A 24495-nucleotide genomic window follows, 5' to 3' on the forward strand; every position below is an offset into this window, starting at 1 on the left:
GCAATAATGGGCACTGATTGCTTACACTAATGGCAGCACTGCTAGGTGGCACTGATTGGCACCACTGGTGGGCATTGATAGGTGGCACTTATGGACATTGATAGGTGGCACTTGTGGGCATTGATAGGTGGCACTGCTGGGCACTGTGGGCACTGGCAATGGCAGGTAGCACTGGCAGGCACAGATGAGACAGATGTGCCTCCTTCCTCTTCGGGACCTTTAACATGAGCCAGTGATCGGCTTTTTTTTCTCCTCACGCTGTCAGCGTGAGGAGGAAAAAAAAACGATTACCGAGCTTTTGTTAACGTCATGTGATCAGCTGTCATTGGCTGAGGCTGGGCTGGGATCGGCCCCTTACTCGGATCTGTGATCACCCGAGTCTCCATGACTCGGTGATCACAGCACGCGCACCGCACTCCCTGCAGGCACCCTGCGCGGGGTGCGTGCACAGGAGAGGACGTCCTATGATGGCCTCCCGGAAATTGAGGTCCGCGCTGTGGCCGTCATTCGGCTATGGCCTGGACCTCAATTGGTTAATCAGCACTGCCGGGTATAGCCGTTAGCAGTGATCATTGTAGTTTGATGGCAGGGAAGTCTCCCTCACTGTCAGAAAACAATAGCTCAGTGGGTGTGATTCCCCCATCTACTTCGAATGTGTGGATGGGGGAATTGGGTCAGTTTTTTTTTTTGTTCAACCTGCTGGTTGAAAGAAAAAATGGAATCATCTATGGGCTGCATAATCCTTTCACAGCCAGCGTATGGATCTTCTACCTGGCCAGGTCTGTACGCCGTACAGACTCAACATTCCTCCTCCTGCTATAAGCTCATGTTCACTTCAGAAACCTGCCCACCCCCAACACTGATCCACTGTGGCTTCCCTGCAGCTTCCCTCCCCTACCCTCCCATTTTAGGTGCTTCAGAGGAGCTAATAAGAAAAAAGACATCAAAATACCCCCCCCCCCACAGTGTTCCCCCCACTGATCCCGCCATTCTGACCCCCCTCCTCATAGTGCTCCCCCCACTGATCCCATGGCACCCTTTCCCGCAGTGCAGCCGGCCAGCGCTCCCTCCCTCCCGCCAGCTACTACTGGGGCAGGAGATAGCTGTCAGGAAGGAGGGGGGGCTGGTAAGCATGTGTTTACCAGCCCCCTTTCCTAAATGAACACAGACATCACTGTTCATTCATCACTGAAGCATGGTAAACCATACTTACTATGCTTCAGTTTATGAATGAATAGGAGCCTCTATGCAGAGACTTCTATTCATTCATATACATTGCAGCTGAGGCTTCAGAGGGGGACTGAACTCTGTCTCAAGGGGTCTGTTTAGAACTCTGATATCTCACCAAAGCCGACATTCCCTCCCATGTTCACAGGGTATACTACAGCGTATGCCCCTGCAAGGCCATGTGTACACACTCAGGAATGCACAGGTTTTCAATGCATCCCCATGCAGGCAGGTCTATTGATGTATGGGCACAGTTGCTGCTCCCAATTTGACATCTATGTGAGTCCGGGTGCATGTCCCTGAGCTCAGACTGTCTGTGTTTGGGGCCCTGCACCCACACCGACATTGATATAATATTAATTTGCTGTTTTAACACCTGGGTGGGCTCATAGTGCAACTCTCTGCGCCACAAGCCCACATATTTTGATGCCTATTAGAGCCTATGGCTCTAATCAGGTGCTTCAAAAATACACCCCCGTCGCTGTAATTCCGGAAAGGAGCCGGACACCTGAATAGGGGGTGGCAGCGGCGGCCGTGGATAGATTCAAGCAATGCATGAATCTATCCATTAGTCATACAGGGGGGTGGCGTGGAGAGAGGGGACGGCTCCCGGGCGCCCCTAATGGATGGGCTGACACTCTATCCCATCATGTACTGCCTTACTGCATCACAGAACAGGGCGTGTTTACCTGTCTGGACTACAACTCCACATTACTATATCACCTCTTGTTTTATTTCCTACTACTTACTTTTAAGGTGACCATACACTATACAATGTGATTGTATAATCTCCTATAGATCTACCATCAGCTATGTAGTGCAAGGGCCTCTGATTTGATACAAATTAGATTGTTCAGGTGGGTCCTCCTATTTGAGAGTTCTGATAAATCTAAAAGAAATTATACAGCAATTGTACAATCAGACTGCATAGTATATGGCCATCTTTATACAACTACATAGGAAGAAGTGGACAAAAAAACTAAGCTGCCAGGCCCCAATCACATCTCCGCATAGCGGGAACTCGTGTGAAAACATAGCAATTTTACGTTCAGGCCCCAAACACCTATTGTAGTGGGAGTGCACATGTATCGGCTTGTTTTTCCCACAATATGCATAGGGCAACCATTGATTTCAACGGGCTGACCTAGATGAGGCAAAGTAGCTCATTTTGGCATGTTGCCGTTTGCACTTTTTTTACTGTGTATTTTGATGCGTTTGTTGCTCGTTTTTTCACATGGCAAAAAGGTGTATTTGCTGCTGTGTTTGGGGTGCCATTGACAATTAATGGCACTGAAAGCATGTATAGTTAATTTTAGGTGTAAAAAGGTGGCCATGCACTATACAATCTGATGGTACAATCTCATTACAATCTTTTTTAGATTTTCCAAAACTATATAATAGAAGGACACACCTATCTATCCAATCATTCTGTATCCAATCAGGCAGGTCCTTGCACTACATAGTTGATGGTAAAACTAAATGAGATTGTACAATCAGATTGTGTAGTGTATGGTGACCTTCACAGATTTCCAGGGACACACTTCTCCTGTTTTCAATACTACAGCTCTGATCCACATAGTCTGTTATGTGTTCACTCAGCTCCAGCACACTGAGTCAAATGAATGATCTGTGCACGATGAAGGTAAGGTACAAAACAATCGATGCCTGTGTATTTAGTGAGAACAGAGCTCACAGATAATTACTGTATTGGAGAAGCATGAAACTGCAGAGGTGAGTGGGAGCAATCTCCTAGAGGGGAGGGCAGATGCAGGGTGGGTGTTAATGAGGTCAGCTGGTGCTCTACTACCAGAGACTCTAATGCCCCGTACACACGGTCGGACATTGATCGGACATTCCGACAACAAAATCCTAGGATTTTTTCCGACGGATGTTGGCTCAAACTTGTCTTGCATACACACGGTCACACAAAGTTGTCGGAAAATCCGATCGTTCTCAACGCGGTGACGTAAAACACGTACGTCGGGACTATAAACGGGGCAGTGGCCAATAGCTTTCATCTCTTTATTTATTCTGAGCATGCGTGGCACTTTGTCCGTCGGATTTGTGTACACACGATCGGAATTTCCGACAACGGATTTTGTTGTCGGAAAATTTTATATCCTGCTCTCAAACTTTGTGTGTCGGAAAATCCGATGGAAAATGTGTGATGGAGCCTACACACGGTCGGAATTTCTGACAACAAGGTCCTATCACACATTTTCCGTCGGAAAATCCGACCGTGTGTACAAGGGCATAACAGTTTTCCCTTCCCACATACCAAATACCAGGACAGGTAATTGAGGGGTTTTCTATAGTAGAATGGAGGCTGAGGTAAAGCCTTTCCTAGAAGATAAAGTTTTTTCTTTTCTATAACAAAGGTACAATAATGGTATATTGGTACATAGGGAAGCTGGAATTTTGAATTAAAAAAATGAACTTAGCCTTTAAAGGGGAGTTCCACCCAAAAATGGAACTTCCGCTTATTCAGTCCCCCCCCCCTCCGGTGTCACATTTGGCACCTTTCAGGGGGGAGGGGGGAGCAGATACCTGTCTAATACGGGTATTTTCTCTCACTTCCAGCGAAAGATCGCCGCAGTATCTGCAGCGATTTACACCATGTCCGGCCCCTTGTCTGTCCCCCCGCTGTCTTCTGGGAGACACACAGGTCCCAGAAGACAGCAGAATGTGCAGCGTGACTCGCTCATGCGCAGTAGGGAACCAGGCTGTGAAGCCGCAAGGCTTCACTTCCTGATCCCCTTACTGAAGATGCTGGCACCTCCACCCGGAGCTGAGGGACGGGTCGGCTTAAGGTAAGGACATCGCGGGTGCCCTGGACAGGTAAGTGTCCTTATTTTAAAAGTCAGCAGTATTTGTAGCTGCTGACTTTTATTTATTTATTTTTTTGGCAGAACTCCGCTTTAAGTATACAAAGTAACTAAGCAAAACGAAGCAAAAATGCCAAAATGTTCTTGGATGTAGCGGTGATGAAAACCAAAAGCAATACTACTTTTCATTCCCAATGTTATTATCCAATTATATCAATAACTAATATTTGATGAAATAATTTAATATTTCAGCTACAGATAACTGGACCTATGCCAGGGAAACGTAACCAGTACGTCTTTAGGCTTATTGCAGAACAAAACCTTTCTAGTGCTCCTTAAAGTAGATCTATAGGTAAAACTTTTTTTTCATTTTGGATAGGAGTGAGAGAGGGTTGTAGGAATTCCTTGGGGATCCCCGGGTCACCAGAACTAGTGTCCCCATTGAAAGATTTGCCCTCTAATACTTTTCTGGAGACAACCCAAAATTTGGGATTGTCTTTTACTTTTACTTTCAGTTATAATAATAAACATTACAGGACACATAGAGAGGGTGAAATTGGGACACAGGCTGCAATAAAAACCTGACAGGTGTTCTAATCCTTCTCTACTCTGTCCAAAAAAAATAAAAAAAATTGTCTTTAGTATACTTTGAGTCTAATTTAGAGATAATTGCCCTTTGTTCTTTAAAGTTCACTATTTCTCATTGGCTGGTTTTGTTTTTATTTTACTGATACAACTTGAAAAACAAAGTTTACTCACCTGGTGTTCTAGTAGTTGTAGGTGTAGTTGTGGTGGTAGAAGTTGTAGTAGTAAAAGTGGTGGTGGTAGGAGTTGTGGTGACAGAAGCTGTAGTAGAAGGAGCAGTGGTGGTAGGCATTGTAGTAGCAGGAGTGGTGGTAGTAGGAGTTGTAGTAGTAGGAGTGGTGGTAGTAGGAGTTGTAGTAGTAGGAGTGGCGGTGGTAGTAGGAGTTGTAGTAGTAGAGGTGGCGGTGGTAGTAGGAGTTGTAGTAGTAGGGGTGGCAGTGGTAGTAGAAGTTGTAGTGGTAGGAGTGGTGGTGGTAGGAGTGGTGGTGGTGGTAGGAGTTGTAGTAGTAGGAGTTGTAGTAGTAGGAGTTGTTGTGGTAGGAGTGGTAGTAGTAGGAGTCGCAGTAGTTGGAGTTGTTGACCGGACACACACAATCTCACAGCAGTCCATTCGGACCTCATAGTTGTAGCACTTCTGCCAGGGGGTGTCAAATTGAATCTGTTCACTGTTCCGGCAGATTAGCCCATACGATACATTGCAGTGAACAGTCTGTTTAAAAACATCCAAGCTGACATCAGGGTCATCAACATCCCTGCACTGAATCTGCTCAGGCACACTGCAGAATTTGTGATGTTTTCTTATCTCATCATAGGTTTCATAATCGCCACTGTCCAGATCAGCTCCTGGCTTGCTGACATCAAACCACTGGGTCCATTGGCATACTTTTTCATAAATACAGGCTGTGCAGGACAAAATATATAGGTAATTTAAAAAGATATACGCTATTTATTTAAAATATGTTTTTAATTGTCACATGCTCTAATGTTTTAGTACATAGGTCATTCACATCAGGTTCTATCCTTTATAGAGCTGACCTAACTTATCCTTGTTACTTGGGTATGTGAAAATATAACATAACCTTGGTTTGGATTGCTTGGGCAGTGTTCATGTCTGTGTCTATTAGGTTGAGCCTAGATTCGTGTAGGGTATTCAAGACTGGCTTAAAATTGTGTCTTGGGTTTCAGGCAACCACCCAACCAATAAAATTGCAGGAAACTTGATTCTGATTACAAAGATGTAAACAATGAGACCAAACCTTGCAACAACAAACACTGTAAACGGTGCAACCAAATCAATTTATTAAAAAGGATGACACATGCAAAAGGTACCTTCAGTAATACAGGATCATTGCTGTACACCTGTGAAACATCATTTTTCACATCCAGACCACTTTATGGAAGCAAAAGGGAAAAGACAAGCAAAACCTCCATAGTGTAGTAAACAAGGTGAGCAATATTTATTAATGATTAAAAGCACACTCACAAAAGGGAAGCTTGTGCAAAGTGTAAAAGTCAAACCTGCTGAGCAGAGTTTACAACAAGCTTTGATGGTCCATGTTCTAATAGCCGCGAAGCAGACGATAGCAAGGTCATGGCTATCTGACACGTTATCAATAGCCCAGGTTAAAGCCCATATGTAATTGGTTCTAATCAATGAGAAACTCACAGCTAAATTACAAGGCACCATGATGAAATTTAGGTGGGTCTGGAACCTCTTGATCCCCCATTGCGCCCTTGACCGTCTTTAACCCTTGCCCTTCTGCCCTTCCCTGCCTCTCCCTTCTTCTTTTCTACCTTTCCAGGTTATCCTTATCTTTCCTTTCCAATACCTCACAGTAGCCTGTTCTTTCACTTTACATGGGCTTGGTCCCCACTCTTGGTCTTGGTTTAACGCTATTGTCATAGGCTGTTATCACTTCTGATTTTGTTATGAACCTTCATTTGTACTCCTGATTACAAGGCTGGCAAGCATTTTTGCACTGTAATACCTGTTACTACACACTTCAGAGTTTTTTGTTGCATACCCATATACCTTTCTGAAGTGTTTGGTTGCATTTGTATGTTTATGCAAAAGTTTAATACAAATATTGAATATGAAAGGAAGATATATTATAATGAACCAACAAATAAAATACCAATTGTCTTTCTTAAAGGGGACCTTCAGTCATTTTTTCAACTTTCCATCTATTAAATCCTCTGCCCTTGTTGTTTTAACTTTGGATAGTAACATTTTTTTTTTTTTTTTGGCAGTAAATACCTTATACAGCCCACTTCCTGTTTCTTGTCAGGTAAAAAGTCTAGGCTGATGACATCATGCACAGCTCTCTCACTCTTGTGAGAGTTTGCCAGGAAGGGAGGGGGGATAAGTCATAAGAGGGCCAATGAGAGCTGCAGGGCTGCAGAGCTGGAGGTGTGCCTCTGTGTGTCTGTGTAAATCCAGGAAGTAAACAGGCAGCAGCTTCAGCTGCCCACAGTTAAAATGGTTGCAGCCAGACTCAGTGGGGGGAGATTTCTGCAGCATATTTGGCAAATACAGAATCACAGTATATATAAAATAATATGCAAAGTGGTTGGAGGGAAGCTTTAAAATGGCAAAGATGTTTTTATTACAAATTATGTGAGCAGACTGCAGTTCCTCTTTAAGATTAAAAAATAAAAAAAATACACTATGGGGGAGCATTGAAAACACCATGATGCCAGGACACAACCTTAAATGCTGGTTTTTCAGCACCACAACCAAACACCCAAGTCTTCATTTATACTCACCGACCATACAAGTTTCAGTTAAAGCCTGGAGAGTGTTACAATCCGCCAAATGGTCCTAATTATCCACCAAAAGCATCCAAATACCTATCCAAACCCTCCAATTACTATCGCCTGATTTGACTTTTCCCAAATGGATAGCAGACCTCAATACCTACACCACAGAACTCAGATCTATGATACTGCATAAACCCTTTACCCAAATACAAACGGCATTTAAAGCACCCACCATAGATTTCTTTAATTGCTACAAGATTCAAAAATGTCTCACAGCACACCCACAATTAGAAGGAGAGTTACCACTTAAAATATGGAACTACTACTTCTCAAGCAACACACCTACCAAAGGCACCTCACTAATCTACTATACATTGCAAGAAAAAACAGTATTCCACAAATCTAAACCATATGTAGACTGGGAAAAAAACTTACAGCTAAATTTTTCTGAGCAACAATGGCAAACGGCCTTAAAATCAATTTATAAACCCATTAGCTGCACCTCTCTATGGGAGCTAACGCATAAAATACATCTGAGATGGTACCTAACACCACAGAGAATGGCCAAGTTCCATCCACACTCCTCACCCATTTGCTGGAGAGAGGGTAACCAAATAGGTACCATATCCCACATTTTATGGTCCTGTCCAGCCTTAACAAACCTCTGGAACGAGGTGGAACACATTATACAGGATATCTGTCACCTCCCCATCAAACTCACTCCACAATAAGCCATACTGAATTTGAACACTAAATTACTGCCACCATCTTTCAGACTAGTAATCACACATATACTCCTAGCCACCAGACTACTCATAACTAGAAGATGGAAAATGAACATACCCCCAACGTTGACAGAAGTCATAACACTAGTTAGCTCTCATTATGCGTATGAATCAATTATATTGAAGGGAAAACCTCTAGGTATTACTGTGACCAGTGTTATGCCCACATTTTCACTTCAGAATCACACATTAGAACAGTACGCGGTCTCTTGCTTATGGTGCATATAGGGATACAGCAGGCCCCATCCCACTCAAGACTGAGCACTGCTACGTTCATTCACCACAAAGGAGATCACTAAGCATGTGCTCCTTAATCTCATCCACTTTGCCTTCCAGAACCTGCTCTCCATCCTAAAGGAATGAAGCAAGCTGAGATGGTCAAACCAGTCACAGATGCAACAGGAGCGAGTACTGCTAGAAAGCTGACATGGTCAGGCACCGGTAAATAATGTAGGGATACCCAAGGCTGTGGAAGGGGTACAGAGAAGTTACTGAGGCACAGTGGGGACAGGTTTATTATTACAGCTTCATGAGTCAGATAATAATCTTAATCTTTAAATACCTAAAGTAAATGCCACTTTGAAGAACAATAATGCTGGCAGCGTATATAAAGTATGAACACCTAGAGTGTGTCTGTACATACTTGCAGCAAATTCCACTGCCTCCTCTTTAACCAAATATTGAGCTGTTCTATACAGACAAAGCCTCTGATCTGCCACATACATTCTTATTGGCCCATCACTGACCAATAAAAATGCATGGGAGTCAGTAAGGGGAAAAAGCTGCCAAAACTTAACTCAATTAAAATAGTTTAGCATTTGGGCTTAGGGCTAGTTTAAACTTGCTTCAAAACATACAGTCAGGTCCAAAAAATATTGGGACATCGACACAATTCTAATCTTTTTGGTGACAGCTCTTTGGATCTCATATTGAGAGTTGACAGCAACAGATTCCAAATGCAAATAGCACACTTGAAATGAACTCTGGACCTATTATCTGCTCCTTGTAAATGGGATAATGAGGGAATAGTACACACCTGGCCATGAGCAGCCAATTGTCCCATTACTTTTGGACCCTTAAAAAGTGGGAGGCACATATACAAACTGTTGTAATTCCTACACCGTTCACCTGATTTGGATGTAAATACCCTCAAATTAAAGCTGAAAGTCTGCAGTTTTGTTTCATTTCAAATCCATCTGCTCCTCTGTGCTGACAGCTCCGTCCTGGCCCCTCCCCTACGCGTGTTCGGCACAGGGATCACTTGCCTTCATCAGGGAGATCTCAGATACCCCTGATGAAGGCACGTGAGAAGGATATACCACACCGCACGCCGTACTAGTGTTCCTTATATTGCATAACCTTGATTAGGATGGTGCACTCACGCACCTACACAATGTGAGTACCCCTATGAAGGGAAGTGTGTTTTTTAAAATAAATTGTTGAACCTATAACACTATGGAGTTTCTTTTTTTCCCTATTTTATGAATCGTGATGATATTTGAGCAAATTGGAGGTCAGCATCTGTATAGCCCTTTGAGCCGAGGAGTGGCTCCCATGCGTTTTCAGACATAGTTTAGTTACTGTGTCACACGCTTAGAGGTGAGCGCATTTGCTGTTGGGGGTCACTGGAGAGCACTGAAGCATGCTTTATATCCCTGTATGCACGATTTTGGATGAGCACGATGGATAACACTGATGATGGACATTATATCTATGCACTTTGAATTTTGTCATTTATGAATATTGCGTTTATGAACTTTATAAAATTTATATATTTTTTCACTGGAGGAGTGAATACACCTTTGATACTTTTATGAGCACTTGGACTTTATATTTTATGCATGTTGCACTTTAATTATTTATCACCGATTGATAGCACATATGATTGTTATAATTTTTATATATATTTTTTATATATTTTTATTTGAAATTTTTATGTTCATATTTGCTTTTTGCACATGGTTACTGATCCTTGGTTTAGCGCAGACACAGTTTTTTGATTAATCATATTTATATGCTGGATCAGGTGATTTTTTTTTTTTAGTAATTATTCATCAATGATAATAACTTACTTGTTGAGGAGGAACTGCTTGTTGTAGATGTGGTAGTGACTAAAAAGACAGATCAGAAACAAATTGACAGATCAATATTGATATTAGTACTGGAATCATTCACACACCTACAAAATAGTTTGTAGCAACAGTTGACTGTGGTAGATAAACTAATTGCTCAAAGAAAAAAAGGATATGTTTTTGCATCAAATGGTGCATTTCCACACGTCTGTTAACCTCTTCTGGACCGCCCCACACTTATATACTGTGGCAGGGCGGTTCCCCTGTATGAAATCACATACTTTGAGCGGCTGTGCCTGGCAACAGATAGTAGGAGAATGATTTCGAGGATTTACAAAATTTTAATTAGATTAAAAATATTGGGTCTCCCGCCATTTATTAAAAAATGGGAGGAAGAGATGGGAACAAGAGGCACGGAGGTAGACGTTTGTAAAATACTAAGGTTGACACATGATATATCACCAGATTGTAGTTCGCTAGAAATGAACTACAAGTGCTTGGCACGATGGTATAGAACTCCAGATAAATTACATAAATCTCAAAAGGAGACCTCTAATCTATGTTGGAGAGGATGCGCAGAAATTGGAACTATGTTCCATATTTGGTGAACATGCCCTAAAAAATTAAAGTCTACTGGAAAGAAGTACTATTAATAATAGAAGAAATCACTGGCACTAAAATACCTGAAGATCCATGGGTGTGTTTGTTCCATGGAGTCAGCATGTCCATCAAACATTATAGGAGATCACTGCTGCCCCATCTCCTAAATGCAGCAAAAAGTGTAATCCCACGACAGTGGAAGGACCCTGAGAGCCTTTCATTGAAGCATTGGCTAGGTAAAATTAACAAAATTTATAATATGGAGTTTCTAAGGTTTAGCTGTGAATTAGGAGAAGAAGGGTTGAAAAGGAGTTGGAAAGAATGGGAAAGGTATAAGCATTCACCGAGATACGCCGAAAGGATGGTAGAGAGAAGGTAGTGCGAGGAAAGATGAGAGGGCTGGACTATAGACAGATACTTGGAGAGATTTGGGGGGTCGATAGGGGTGGAGGGAAGGTTGGGGGGGGTGGGAGGGTGTAATTTTTGAGACTATTTTTATCTGTATAGCAGGGTTGGGGGTGGCACCCCAGCTGAGGCTGAACTTGTGTTGTTTGTATGCATGTTTTTTTCTTTTGTCTTAAAAAAAAAAAATCTTAATAAAGAGATGGAAAAAAAAAAATCACATACCTGTACGTGATTTAGTGCACTGGGTCTGGGGGCCAATGTGCATGACCTGGCAACCCGCTTCCGCTGTGATTGGACACAGCAGGAGCCAATGTTCAACAGCACCTATTCTCAGGAGAAGCAGAATGGCAGTCTGTCTATGTAAACAAGGCAGATCACCGTTCTGTGAGAGGGGAAGATGGAGATCTTGTGTTCCTAAGCAGGAACACAGATCTTTGTCTTATCCCAGTCAAAGCATCCCCCCACACAGTTAGAAAGCACTCCCTAGGAGCACATTTAACCCTTTGATCACCCCTGATGTTAACCCCTTCCCTGCCAGTGTCATTAGTACAGTGACAGTGCTTTTTTTTTAGCACTGATCACTGTATTGGTGTCACTGGTCTCCAAAAAAGTGTCAGAAGTGTCAGTTAGGTGTCCGATTTGTCCACTGTAATGTTGCAGTTCCGCTAAAAATCGTTGATCGCCGCCATTACTAGTAAAAAAAAGAAATAAATAAAAACTCCATAAATCCTGTATATCCCATAGTTTGTAGACGCTATAACTTTTGCGCAAACCAATCTATATACGCTTATTGGGATTTTTTTACCAAAAACAGTAGCAGAAAACATATTGGCCTAAATTGATGAATAAATTAGATTTTATACAATTTTTTTATTTGGTATGTTTTATCGCAGAAAGTAAAAAATATTGTTTTTTTTTTAATTGTCGGTCTTTTTTTGTTTATAGCGCAAAAAATAAAAACCACAGAGGTGATCAAATACCACCAAAAGAAAGCTCTATGTGTGGGGAAAAAAAGGACATTGATTTTATCTGGGTACAGCATCACACGACCGCGCAATTGTCAGTTAAAGTAATGCAGTGCCGTATCGCAAAAAATGGGCTGGTCATATAGATGGATAAACCTTCCGGGGCTGAAGTGGTTAAACACTATGTGCTACTTTTGTATATATGAGAGGACTTTACAAAGCTCTGTACAATCCTATAAGACATTTGTGTAAATTAGTGTTGCGCTGTAAGCTAAAACAACATACATAAAACATCAAATGTGTATGACATAAGAATAGGAAAAATCCAAAAATAAAAACACTGATAGTACTCTGTGTTATGCTGACTTGCTAATCCAAGACAACCATCCGCAGCTGCTGATTTAATAATTTTGGCCAATACAAGGCTTCTGTTGCCTTATATTTGAGGCCCTGCAGTGAGGTGATTTACACCCATGGGGGTCTCCTGGTGATGATGTCACATAGAAATTTTGGATATCACTTTGCTTTGGATTTTTATAGAATTGTGGGACTGTAATCTTTGTGAATGAACTGTTGAATCATTTATGCGTCTTCATGTTGTTTCATGTGTATTATTTTTGGATTTGCTTACAGGAATTTGCTATTCTTATATCATATACGTTTGATGTTTTATTTATTTATTTTTTGTATATCACAGGACACAGAGCCACAATATTTACTGATGGGTTATATAGGCACCACTAGGTGATGGACACTGGCACACACTAGACAGGAAGTTTAGCCTCCTATATAACCCCTCCCCTTACTGGGAGTACCTCAGTTTTTTCGCCAGTGTCTTAGGTGTTGGTCACGAGTAAAGATGTGCTGTGCTGAGCTCTGCTGGAATATTTCTTACTGGGGCAAGCCATGCAACTGGATCCATTCAAAGTGCCTTTTCCAGGTCGAATTAAATGGTACCCGGGCCTCGTGTCCGAAGAAACGAGGTTTTACCTGTAACGCTTCTCTTTTTAGAGAGCTGGACCCCGGCATCCAGTATTTGTTTTTTTCAGCCATATTCCTGGCAGGGTGCTTTACAGGCCCAGGGCTGTGGATCCCCCATTTTAAAAAAAAGGGGACCCCAGTTCCTGAAGGTTTTCTAAACGGAGCCCACCGTGAGAGGTGAAAATTTGGTCTGTTACCACAGAACCCTGCAGCTGGATAAGGTAAGGGAGAATCTTAAGGAATTTTACTAATTCTTGTGGGTTTTCTCCTTTAAGTAAATGTTTGCTATGCTTAAAGTCACCACCGGGGGCTGTCAAGAGCATGTACCTTTCCATGCTTGTCGGTCTCGTCTCTGTGTACAAGCTGCATGCTCCTCCAAGCCCATGCTCAAGGTAGGATGTGGGAAGGGTTTTTTTTTTTTTTCTTTCCGGGAATGTCCCCCCACAGCTCCCTTCAGGCTAGAGGCCATAGGGCAGTCGGTGGTATGCCCCACTGCCTCCCGCCACCATTACGGCGGCTCACCATCCAACTGCCCTCCTCTCTCCTCCGCCCCAGCCTCCCCTCCATGTGGCTCGCGCGGGAAAAGCAGTCTTTTTTGAAAAAGACGAGCGGGGTGGAAGGGGTGGTCAGAGGAGGGGGCGGAGCATTAGCGCAACGTCGGCTTGGTTTAACGCCCACAACGCTGGCTATACAAAGCTATAAAGTACACTCTTTTGCAGGTGCACACAGCTCAAGGAGGGACACAGAGCAGATGGATGGCATGCGAGTGTGGCTGACACAGGCATTCCCAGGCAACATTTACTTAGCACCAGACTGAGCCTTGATAGCAGTGGCAGTTGCTGGACTATTTTGCTCAGCAGTAGGTGCATTTCTGGTAGTACCTCTGCATTTGTGCTTGGCACTATGGGCAGAAAGGGGAGGTACAAATACCTCGAGAAATAGGGGCTCAAAAGGATCTCCCTCAGGCTCTGAGGACACCCTCTCTGCACCACCATCTCCCCCTGAAGGACCTAGGGAGGTTGGTCAGAGTGAGCCGTCGGGGTCAGGGGCTGCAACTGCTTCTGGCATTTCAGCCCCTGTATATATTACTCAGGAGGTTTTTTCCTCAACCATAAGTGGATTAGAGGAAAGATTAATGGCCTTAATCGCATCTTCACAAAGTGGAAGAAAACGCATTAGGTCCCCTTCTGCCACCCAGGACCCTCAAACAGAGGAACTCTGGGAAAGGAGAGACCGATCCCCCTCAGAGGACCAGGATGAGACTGATGACTCCTCTTCTGAGAAATCAAGTGGGGAAGGACCCTCTTCAGCTTCACAGGCTGAGAAATTGCTGGTGCAATCTCTTACTGAAATGGTCCACTCCACATTTAAGTTACCTGAGTCGGTTGAAAAACCCACGTCTTGTTGGAGCTCACTGAAGCCTCCTCAAGCTGCGCATGCTTTTCCTGTTCATTTCTTGCTGGAAAAGCTTATTTATTCTGAGTGGGATCACCCAGATAAACATTTTTTCCCTCCTAAAAAGTTTTCAACACTTTATCCTATGGAGGAAAAATTCACAAAGATGTGGGGTGACGCCGCTATATCCTCTGTGAATAAAAGTCTGACTTGGGATCTAACCGATAAAAAATTGGAATTCCTGTTAAAAAACATTTTTTCCTTGGCAGGTACAGTAGCTTAACCTGCAGTGGCGGCAATTGGGGTATGTCAATCCTTGAGAGACCACTTGAAGCAGGTGCTCAAGGTTTTCCCTGAACAGCAGGCCCGGGAGTTAGCCAACCTGCCAGCGGCTTTGTGTTTTGCAGTTGACGCAATCAGAGATTCTATCCTTCAGACCTCTTGCCTTATGCTTGGGTTGGTGCATATGCGTAGAATCTCATGGTTGAAAAATTGGTCAGCTGAAACGACATGCAAAAAGCTCCTGGCTGGTTTTCCCCTCCGTGGTGTATGGCTGTTTGGGTAGGATTTGCACAATTATATCCAAAAAATCTCAAGTGGGAAAAGTACCCTTTTGCTAGTTAAGAAAAGGAGTAAATGTCCCTCATTTAAACTGGCTCTTTCTCCAGTGCCAGGGGCATCAGCCTCCAGGCAGTCGTGACGGCCTCCACCATCAGGTTCAAGAGGTAAAACCCCAGGGACAAAAGAAGTCCTGGGGGAGGAAATCTAAAAGACAGAACGCTAAAGCCTCTTTATGAAAGGGCACCCACGCTCGTTCGAGTGGGGGGAAGACTGCTACAGTTCTCAAGGGTCTGTCAGGAGAATTTTCAGGACAGATGGGTGGTCTCCACAATAACTCTAGGTTACAAACTAGGGTTCCGAGAATTCCCATCTCCTCGAAGTCTCTCTTTCAAGCGTTGGAGCGACTTTTGTTGCAAAAAGTAATCATGGTGGTTCCCATGAAGAGCAGGGATTGGGGTTTTATTCAAACCTTTTCACGGTGCCAAAGCCAAATGGAGATGTCAGACCCATCCTAGATCTCAAAGATCTAAACCAGTTCCTAAAAATTCGATCCTTTCGCATGGAATCAATCTGATCAGTAGTCTTCATCCTACAAGGAGGAGAACTTCTGGCATCAAGAGACATCAAGGACACATACCTGCATGTACCTATCTTCCCCGCTCATCAGAAAATAGCGTTTCGAAGTGGAAAAACGTCATTTTCAGTTTGTAGCTCTACCTTTAGGTCTAGCTACTGCACCTCAGTGTTCACAAAGGTCCTGGCTCCTCCTCTGGCCAGATTAAGGGCCCAGGTTATAACGGTTATAGAGTACCTAGACAACCTGCTCTTAATAGACCGGTCGGTAGCCCACTTAGACCAAAGCTTGGTCACCTATCAAGTACTAGGAACAACTACCTAGAATACCTAGGTTGGGTCCTCAACCTAGAGAAGTCTTCTTTAAAATCAGTAAGAAGACTAGAGTACTTGGGTCTGGTCATAGATACAACCCAGAAGATGGTGTTTTTACCCCAGGCAAAAATCAGTGCCATAAAGGAGCTGGTTCAGGTAGTCAGGGCAAAGAAGGGTCCTTCTATTCGCCTTTGTATGAGGTTGTTGGGAAAGATGGTGGCTTCATTCAAGCGGTTCCCTATGCTCAGTTTCATTCGAGACTGCTGCAAAACAGTATCCTGTCTGCCTGGAACAAGAAAGTCCAGGTGCTAGATTTTCCGATGCGCTTGTCACCAATAGTGTGTCAGAGTCTCAGTTGGTGGTTAGTACCCGAGAATCTGCGGACAGGGAAATCCTTTTTTCCAGTTACCTGGAAGGTGGTAACAACAGATGCCAGCCTTTCGGGTTGGGGAGCAGTTCTGGAAGAGGCAACTGTCCAAGGGAAATGGTCCAAAACCGAGAGGATCTTACCCATCAACATTCTAGAGATTTGTGCAGTGTACCTAGCCCTAAAGCTCTGGACATTCAGGTTGCAGGGTTGTCCTGTCAGGATCCAATCCGACAATGCCACAGCAGTGACTTATATCAATCAACAAGGGGGCACCAGGAGTTGTGCAGCCCAGGGAGAGGTAATCCAGATCCTAATCTGGGCAGAAAAGCATATGCCGTGCATATCAGCAATCTTCATTCCAGGGGTAGAGAACTGGCAGGTGGACTACTTAAGTCGCCAGCAGTTGTACCCAGGGGAATGGTCTCTTCACCCCGACATCTTCTTGGCTATATGCCAAAGATGGGGGATCCCAGCAGTAGATCTGTTTGCATCCAGGTTCAACCTGGACGCAAACAACAAGATCGACAACTTTGTGTCAAGAACAAGGGATACACTTGCATGCGGGACAGATGCGTTGGTGACTCCGTGGCATCAGTTTTCACTGATTTATGCATTCCCTCCTATTCTGCTGCTACCACGACTTCTTCACAGGATCAAGTAGGAAAAGAAGTCGGTGCCTCTAGTGGCCCCAGTGTGGCCCAGAAGATCTTGGTATGCAGAAATAGTGAAGATGGCGGTAGGGTCCCAACGGACCCTACCACTACGTCCAGACCTGCTATTGCAGGGACCAGTGTTCCATCCTACCTTACAAAAGCTAAATTCACAGTTTGCCTAGTGAAACCCACATTCTGAAGAGTCAGGGGCTTTCAGGCCCAGTAATTTCTACCTTGATTAATGCAAGGAAGCCAGAGTCATTTATTATAGAGTCTGGAAGGCATATGTCTCCTAGTGTGAATCCAGGGGTTGGCATCCCAGAAAGTATGCCATAGGGAGAATCCTTGCTTTTCTACAAATGGGGTTAGAGATGAAGCTGGCCTTGAGAACTATCAAGGGCCAGGTCTCGGCCTTGTCAATATTGTTTCAACGTCCACTTGCTTCGCATTCTTTGGTCCGAAGCTTTATACAGGGGGTAACGCGGCTTAATCCACCGGTGAGAGCTCCCCTGAACCCCTGGAACTTGAATTTAGTTCTGTCGGCATTACAGAAACAGCCTTTTGAGCCGATACAATATATTCCCTTGGTCCTTTTGACAAGGAAGCTAATTTTTCTGGTAGCCATTTCTTCTGCAAGAAGGGTATCAGAATTGGCGGCTCTTTCTTGTAAAGGGACATTTAATTATTCATAAGTACAGTATAGAGTAGTGTTGCGTCCTCATCCTAGCTTTCTACCAAAGGTGGTTTCAGGTTTTCATCTAAAGCAGGATATTGATATATATTGATATTGATAGACTTGATAAAGGAGCGCGCATGCCCGTAGCGAGCCTCGCGCATGCTCAGAAACGCGTAGTGGATCCCTGTCAACTTGAACGGCCCGAGTGACGTCTACACCCACGTGTGCCAGCTGGAACGCGGAAGTGTCTATCCAGCCTTACCGCATTGCAGCCGGCGTCTCCGTGCGGAGGTCCGCGGCCATCCGCCCCGGCTTACATCACAGCCTTTTCACGTGGATGTTTGACGATACTCGGATCCAGTTCCCCTTGGAAGCAGTATACCACAAACCCTGATGTAAGTGCTTATATGTACTTTTTATAATTTAATAAACACTTATACTTAAGAGGCGCTTTCTTTTTGTTTCTTATGACCATCATGGAGAGCTGACTTCACTCAACAGGAAGCTGCCCTGAGTACTGTGTCCATAGAGATCCCCCTGGCTCTTACATCTATTCTTACCACGGATGATCCTTAATCAATAGACTTTTAATGTTTCATGATACAGCATTGGACTATTTTTATTCATCCTTTATCATTCATCAATAATTATTATTACTTTTTATTTTATTTTTATCCAGCAATTCTCTTATACCTTATATATATATATATATATATATATATATATATATATATATATATATATATATATATTTTATGTTGATGGACTTGAGCGCTGCTACATAATATATTTTACTATGCAACTTGGTCTTCAGTCCACACATTCACCAGATTCTAGGTGGATGCGGGAAGACATGAGGATATCGCCTTTGGGTGCAGTGTGCTGCAGGCAGTGGTACCTCTATTCCTGTTCTGGTGACCACTCAGAATTTGAGATTTTCTTTCACTCTCGGTGATAACACTAAACAGGACAGGGTCAATAAAAATCAGACACGTGTTCCAATCTCTCTCCATTCTATCCAAATCTAAAAAGTTTTGCTTTTAGTTATACTTTAAATTATACGTGCAAGTTATTACCTGTTGTTGGTACAGTGGTAGTGGTGGTAATGGATGTAGTGGTAGGTATAGTAGTGGAGCAGACATCTAACTCTCCCTTCTGTGTGCCATTCACACATTTTATTATATAACATACTCCAGAATGTTCTTCTTTGGATATGATTTTTCCTTCTTCATATACTGTGCCATTGATAATACAGACGCATGCTGCAACCAACAAAATACATAATACATTTATTTCAACAGAAATTACTTTTAACATTTTTAAATGTTGTAATAGCACAAAAGATTATTATTTTTTTTTTTTTGCAATGCAGTCTTTCTGTTCACCTTAGATATCATAAATATGTACAGTATAAATATTGGTCCTTCTATAAAATAAATGCTGACTTTACCTGACTGGTTGTAGATACATTCAACCTTTGCTTCTGGAGTACATACACTAAAAAAGAAAAAAAACATTTTTTTAATGGTAACTGAGCTTTAGTAAACAACATACCCTACCTTACTGGACTTCTAATAAGCAGAAGTTATGAGAGAGAGAGGAGAGAGAGAGGAGAGAGATGGGGAGAGGGAGAGAGAGAGAGAGAGAGAGAGACTGTATATATCATAGGCGTGTGCAGCCTATTGCATTAGGGTGTGCACCTCAAACCAAAGCTCAAACACACATGCGTCTATATATATATATATATATATATATATATATATATATATATATATATATACACATACATACACACACACACTCACACACACACACTCTTATAAATAAATGTTAACAAACATTTTAAAATGTATTAAAATTAAAAAAAAAATTTGAAATGTAAACAAACACAATTTTTTTAACTTATTAATTAAATAATCTTTTAACATAAAGCTTTAAATTATTCTCTGCCATGTTTTAATATCCTGAATTGTATTTACTGCATTAAAAAATTTGTTAGATCCCCCAGCAGCAATAGGATTCCCTCAGCAACATTAGATCCCCAAGAACAAGACATCTCCCCAGCAACTATAGATTCACCAGCAACAATAGATCCCTCCCAGCAACAATAGATCCCTCAAATTAACAATAGATCTCCCCAGCAACAATAGATCTCCCAGCATCCAGTTACAATATACTCTCCAGCAACATAAGCCCCCTCCCGCAACAGTAGTATTCTCCCATCAACAATTGACCCCCCAGAAACAATAGATCCCACCAGCAGTAATAGACTTCCCCAGCATCAACAGATCACCCCGTGACAATAGAGACCCCAGCAGCCAATATCAACAGACACTTCAGCAAATCCCGCCACCTCTTGGCATATACATTCAGTGCTGAGGTGCCGGAACTGTGCTCTCCCACGTTCCTGCTGAAAAAAAGCCCTGGAAATATGTATTTGGACATCAAATTGGCATCAAAAAAGTGGTTCGCACACTACAGATTATTATTATGGCTTCCCGCTCTACATGTTTTAGAGAAGAAGACATCGCACAGAAGGTGTTATAGACTTAAATTCTTCAATAATTTCATTATAATTAGCCGACCATGCCAATTCTTGCTCAGTGTAGAACATCAAGAGTGAATCAAGACGTTCTTGGCACATTGTACTTCTCAGTTTGTTTTTAACATGTGCAAGTTTTGAAAAAGCTCTTTCCCATGAGCAGCTTGTTACAGGTAAGACTGTAAAACATTGAACACAGTTGTAAAAAGCGTGGAATGTGGATGAATGATCTAATTCCTTAAGCCAATCAAGCCACTCTTTGATGGTGTTTGTGGTGCAACCTTTAGGAACAGGCCCATCATAATCTCGGAGCAATGTGATTTCTGCTTCCAATTCATCCACTGACACCTTAAATTTATTAAGGGAGGCAGGGAAAATGGGATTATTGCGGTGCCAAAGACAGGTTAGAACACATTTATTATTATAAAAGATATATTTTTATTGATATACAAATCTAAAAAGTATACGTAATTGATACATATACATTGTTACCAATTAAATTAAACAGAAAAATGAGCTTAAACAATGTAGATATAAATCGACACCAAAGATGTTGAAAGGTGATCGATAATGTTATTGATCCCTACTAGTTTCGCCAAAACATTGGCTTCATCAGGGGAATAAGCAAATAATACAAAAAAAAGGGGGTAAAACACTGAAAAGAGGAAAAGAAAAGTTGCATTAGATGTCAAACCGAAATCTCCTAAATTAATTCAAGCGAGCAATCATGTTACAAAAACATCACAATATTGTCCAACCAAAGCCCCCCAGGTCCCCCAGGCAAAGGCCCCTACAAAGCAACTCCCACATCACAGGGCAGCACAGTGGTGCAGTGGTTAGCACTCTCGCCTAGCAGTAAAAAAGGGTCGCTGGTTCGAATCCCAACCACGACACTACCTGCCTGGAGTTTGCATGTTCTCCCTGTGCCTGCGTGGGTTTCCTCCGGGTACTCCGGTTTCCTCCCACACTCCAAAGACATGCTGGTAGGTTAATTGGCTTCTGTCCAAAATTGGCCCTAGTATATGAATGGGGACCTTGGATTGAGGGTAGGGACTGATGTGAGTGTGCAATGTACAGGGTTAGGGACAAGGGTCAGGGTCAGGGTTGTAGACACACACTCACTCAGGTTGAACTGGATGGACTGGTGTCTTTATTCAACCTTACTAACTATGTAACTATGTAACATACCGTGCCAACTACCGGAACACAGAGCGAGCACCACCAAGCTGCGGGGGATAACAGTCAATCCCAACCCTGTAATTGGCTAATGAGGGCTCAAAAGGGGTGCCTATAAGAACTGAAAATTGACATATAAATGACTAGGCTTAGTTAAAAATGATTATTCATTGATCCAAGTGGGCTAATAAGCCTCAATTACATACCATAGTTAGACAAATAAAAGGCGCTAGGAAGTGAGCTGAGTCGATTGAAATAGATGGTTGATTGTGTATGGACCAAAAGGCTCTATATTATAGCCAAGGAAACTGAAACAGAGGTATAATGCACAAAGGTAGCATTACTAAGGAGTTAATGGAGATTAAAATAATGGCATCTCATTGTATAGCATTCATAAAAGGAATAAGTATGAAAAAATAAATAAATAAAGGACAGTGCAAACGCCTAAATTCACAATGAGATGCAGATACTCTAGGGTCCCGTCATCAAGGGAATTGAACACGGGATCCCCCGATAATGGAGAGACCTCCCAACACATCCAATGGGCAAGATTATCTAAATATAAATTCAGTGTGTGTAGTCAGCATAAAAGCCACCCAGCGGTATAACTGAATGAGAAAAGAGGAGATAAACACTAGTTCCATATAGATGAAAATGTTGGTATTACCTTAGTCCAACACAACCGATCCACAGCGCATTCCCAGCAACAAGTGAATGTGAGAAGTTTTTGGCAGCCTTATGAGTCCCCCACCCGACCGGCCGTAATCAATTAGCCAATCGGGAGCAGACACAAGGCAGCCAGGGCGCATGCGCAGTAGCCGGAGTCAAGCGCCTACAATACCCAGAGTGCCATGCATCGTCCGTATCACATGATGTTGCCAGTGAGGATGGTCAGTGGGACGTAATGCAGGTGTAGGGCCTAACAGTGGATAGGGGGAGGAATAAACGCACTCCGCCTAATCCAAGAGGAAGGAAAAAGAGGCTGATGTAGTGGGACAGCGGTTAAACTGTGAAGGCCCTGACCGAAGGGGGCGGGCTGACTAAAAGCAAATCAGCCCTTGGGTGTCCATGCAGCCAAAGGCTGTGGAAGGACTAAATCCCAAGGAAACCTGGAAGCGCAGCCCTGACTGCACCAAGGCAAGCAGGGCAGAACGGAGGAGAGAGCTGGGAGTGAGGGGGAACAGCAAGGGGAGTAAGAAGGACAAGCAATGAGGCGGCTGTATAGAATACAAACCACCAGATGGCGATCTTCCGAACATGATGCTCACAGTAAATTGGGAGCCCTGTGCCAGTTTCTGAATCCCTTTTCAGTGAATGCTGGATCCGCATGACCTTTCTGCGTTGCATCACTACAAGAGAAGAAACGGCAATAGAAACAAAATGCTGCATCCTTTGCTGGACTGTATTCAATCCACCTATATTTTTCATACCAGTCACTCTGAAAATTTCTTTGTTTAATCCCTATTTTAGTTCTCGGAAACATGCTCAATTTTGGCTGAAAAGGGCCTCTAGCGAGTTGACTCTGGCGGTCCAATCTATTTGTGGGAATACTACAGACCGGATCATCAGCTACTATGTTTGATGGCTTTGTTGAACATGAAGTGCTTGGCTGTGTACTAACAGAAGTAATATCTTCCTCTTGGTCATGACTTATTGCTTGTAACGCGCTGGAACTACACATGGAGTCATCAATTGGTATATCTGATGCCTGGGAGTGTACACCGCACTGATCAGTAATATAAATAGTATCTTCTGGGTTGTTACTTGACTCATTACATGCATTCAAACTGTTGTCATCCTGCACAGTTTTAGCCATTGACGAGTCTGAGATATTCGATTTTTTGGGTTTCTTGAACACAAACCTATCCATATTCTGGAATTCTGTATGATACAATTTTTTTTTAGCTAGAAAGCAGTGTATTTCAAACTTGACATACACAATTAACTTAGTATATCAAGAGTATATAACCTATAAAGAAAAAGCTATCATAAGTACACACTCTGAATGCAAAAATATAACAGAGTAACCAGCAGGACAGGCTAGGGGAGAAATATGATGGTGCCTAAGCTGCTGCAGTATTTCAGTTTGCATTTGACTTTAACTAGATGTACGAAAGACCTGTGACTTGCAGCCACTGACACATGCCTAGTTGTTTACACTGCACAGCTGTAAGCACCTATGTGCATGAGCCCTGAAGGCCCATACACACGATCTGACTTTTTGACAACAAACATGCAAATTTGCTGTTTTAAGGCAACATCCGACCGTGTGTATGCTACATCGGACAAACTTTTTCGGTTTTCATCAAACAAATGTTGGCTGTGCAAACTTGGTGGCAACAAAATTCCAACGTCGGCAAGTCCGATCGTGTGTACACAAAATCATCGGTACATAGTACAAAAATGCATGCTCAGAACCAATGCAAAAGATCAGACAACAATAAAGAAGTTGACCAAAGGGCGGCACCGGAGAATTGAACGTCCTCTTTCTCTTTTGAAGTGTCGTCAGTACGTTGAAACATCACTACGTTCGTGTTTGTTGCCTAAAAAGTCCTGCCGTGTGTATGCTTAACAAGTTCATAGCCAATGCCCTTTGTACAGAAATCCACTGAAAAGTTTGTATAAACTCTGATCGTGTGTACGAGGCTTTAGAGTGCTTTATTTTAGCAGCAGCACTAATAATCCCACTGGCCCCAGCAAAAATAGCCCCCCAGCAATAAAAGATCCCCTACAGCAACAAAAGCTTCCTTCAGCAGCAACAATAGATCCACATTATCTACTGCAACATAAACAATAAATCATTAGGACCCCATTTACATTTGAGTGTTTTGTAGCTTGTAGCTCGAAGCTCAAAAACACTCAAGTAAAAAAGAGATGTGAAAAATAAATAAATAATTTATTTAAAGGATAAATTCACCTTTCGGAAATTGTTACATGTTCCACCCATTTTTAGTGCTGCAGCAGCAGCTGCCCGCTGTCCACCTCCCTGTGGCAGCAGTATAAGTAGAAGTTCCCCGTACTAGCTGCCA

At 42.8% G+C, this 24495-nt stretch overlaps 1 protein-coding gene across 1 annotated transcript in view; it reads right to left on the bottom strand.

Annotated features, from left to right (window-relative positions):
* LOC141111717 (uncharacterized) overlaps positions 1 to 24495 on the bottom strand; it is a 491097-nt gene that overhangs the window by 305553 nt on the left and 161049 nt on the right. The window contains 5 exon segments of the mRNA XM_073603861.1: positions 2787 to 2793; positions 4894 to 5537; positions 10255 to 10293; positions 18825 to 19010; positions 19199 to 19245. Of these exon segments, the coding sequence (XP_073459962.1) occupies positions 2787 to 2793; positions 4894 to 5537; positions 10255 to 10293; positions 18825 to 19010; positions 19199 to 19245 (923 nt within the window).

Source organism: Aquarana catesbeiana, linkage group LG11, assembly GCF_042186555.1.
Source record: "Aquarana catesbeiana isolate 2022-GZ linkage group LG11, ASM4218655v1, whole genome shotgun sequence".
Classification (NCBI taxonomy): Eukaryota; Metazoa; Chordata; class Amphibia; order Anura; family Ranidae; genus Aquarana; species Aquarana catesbeiana.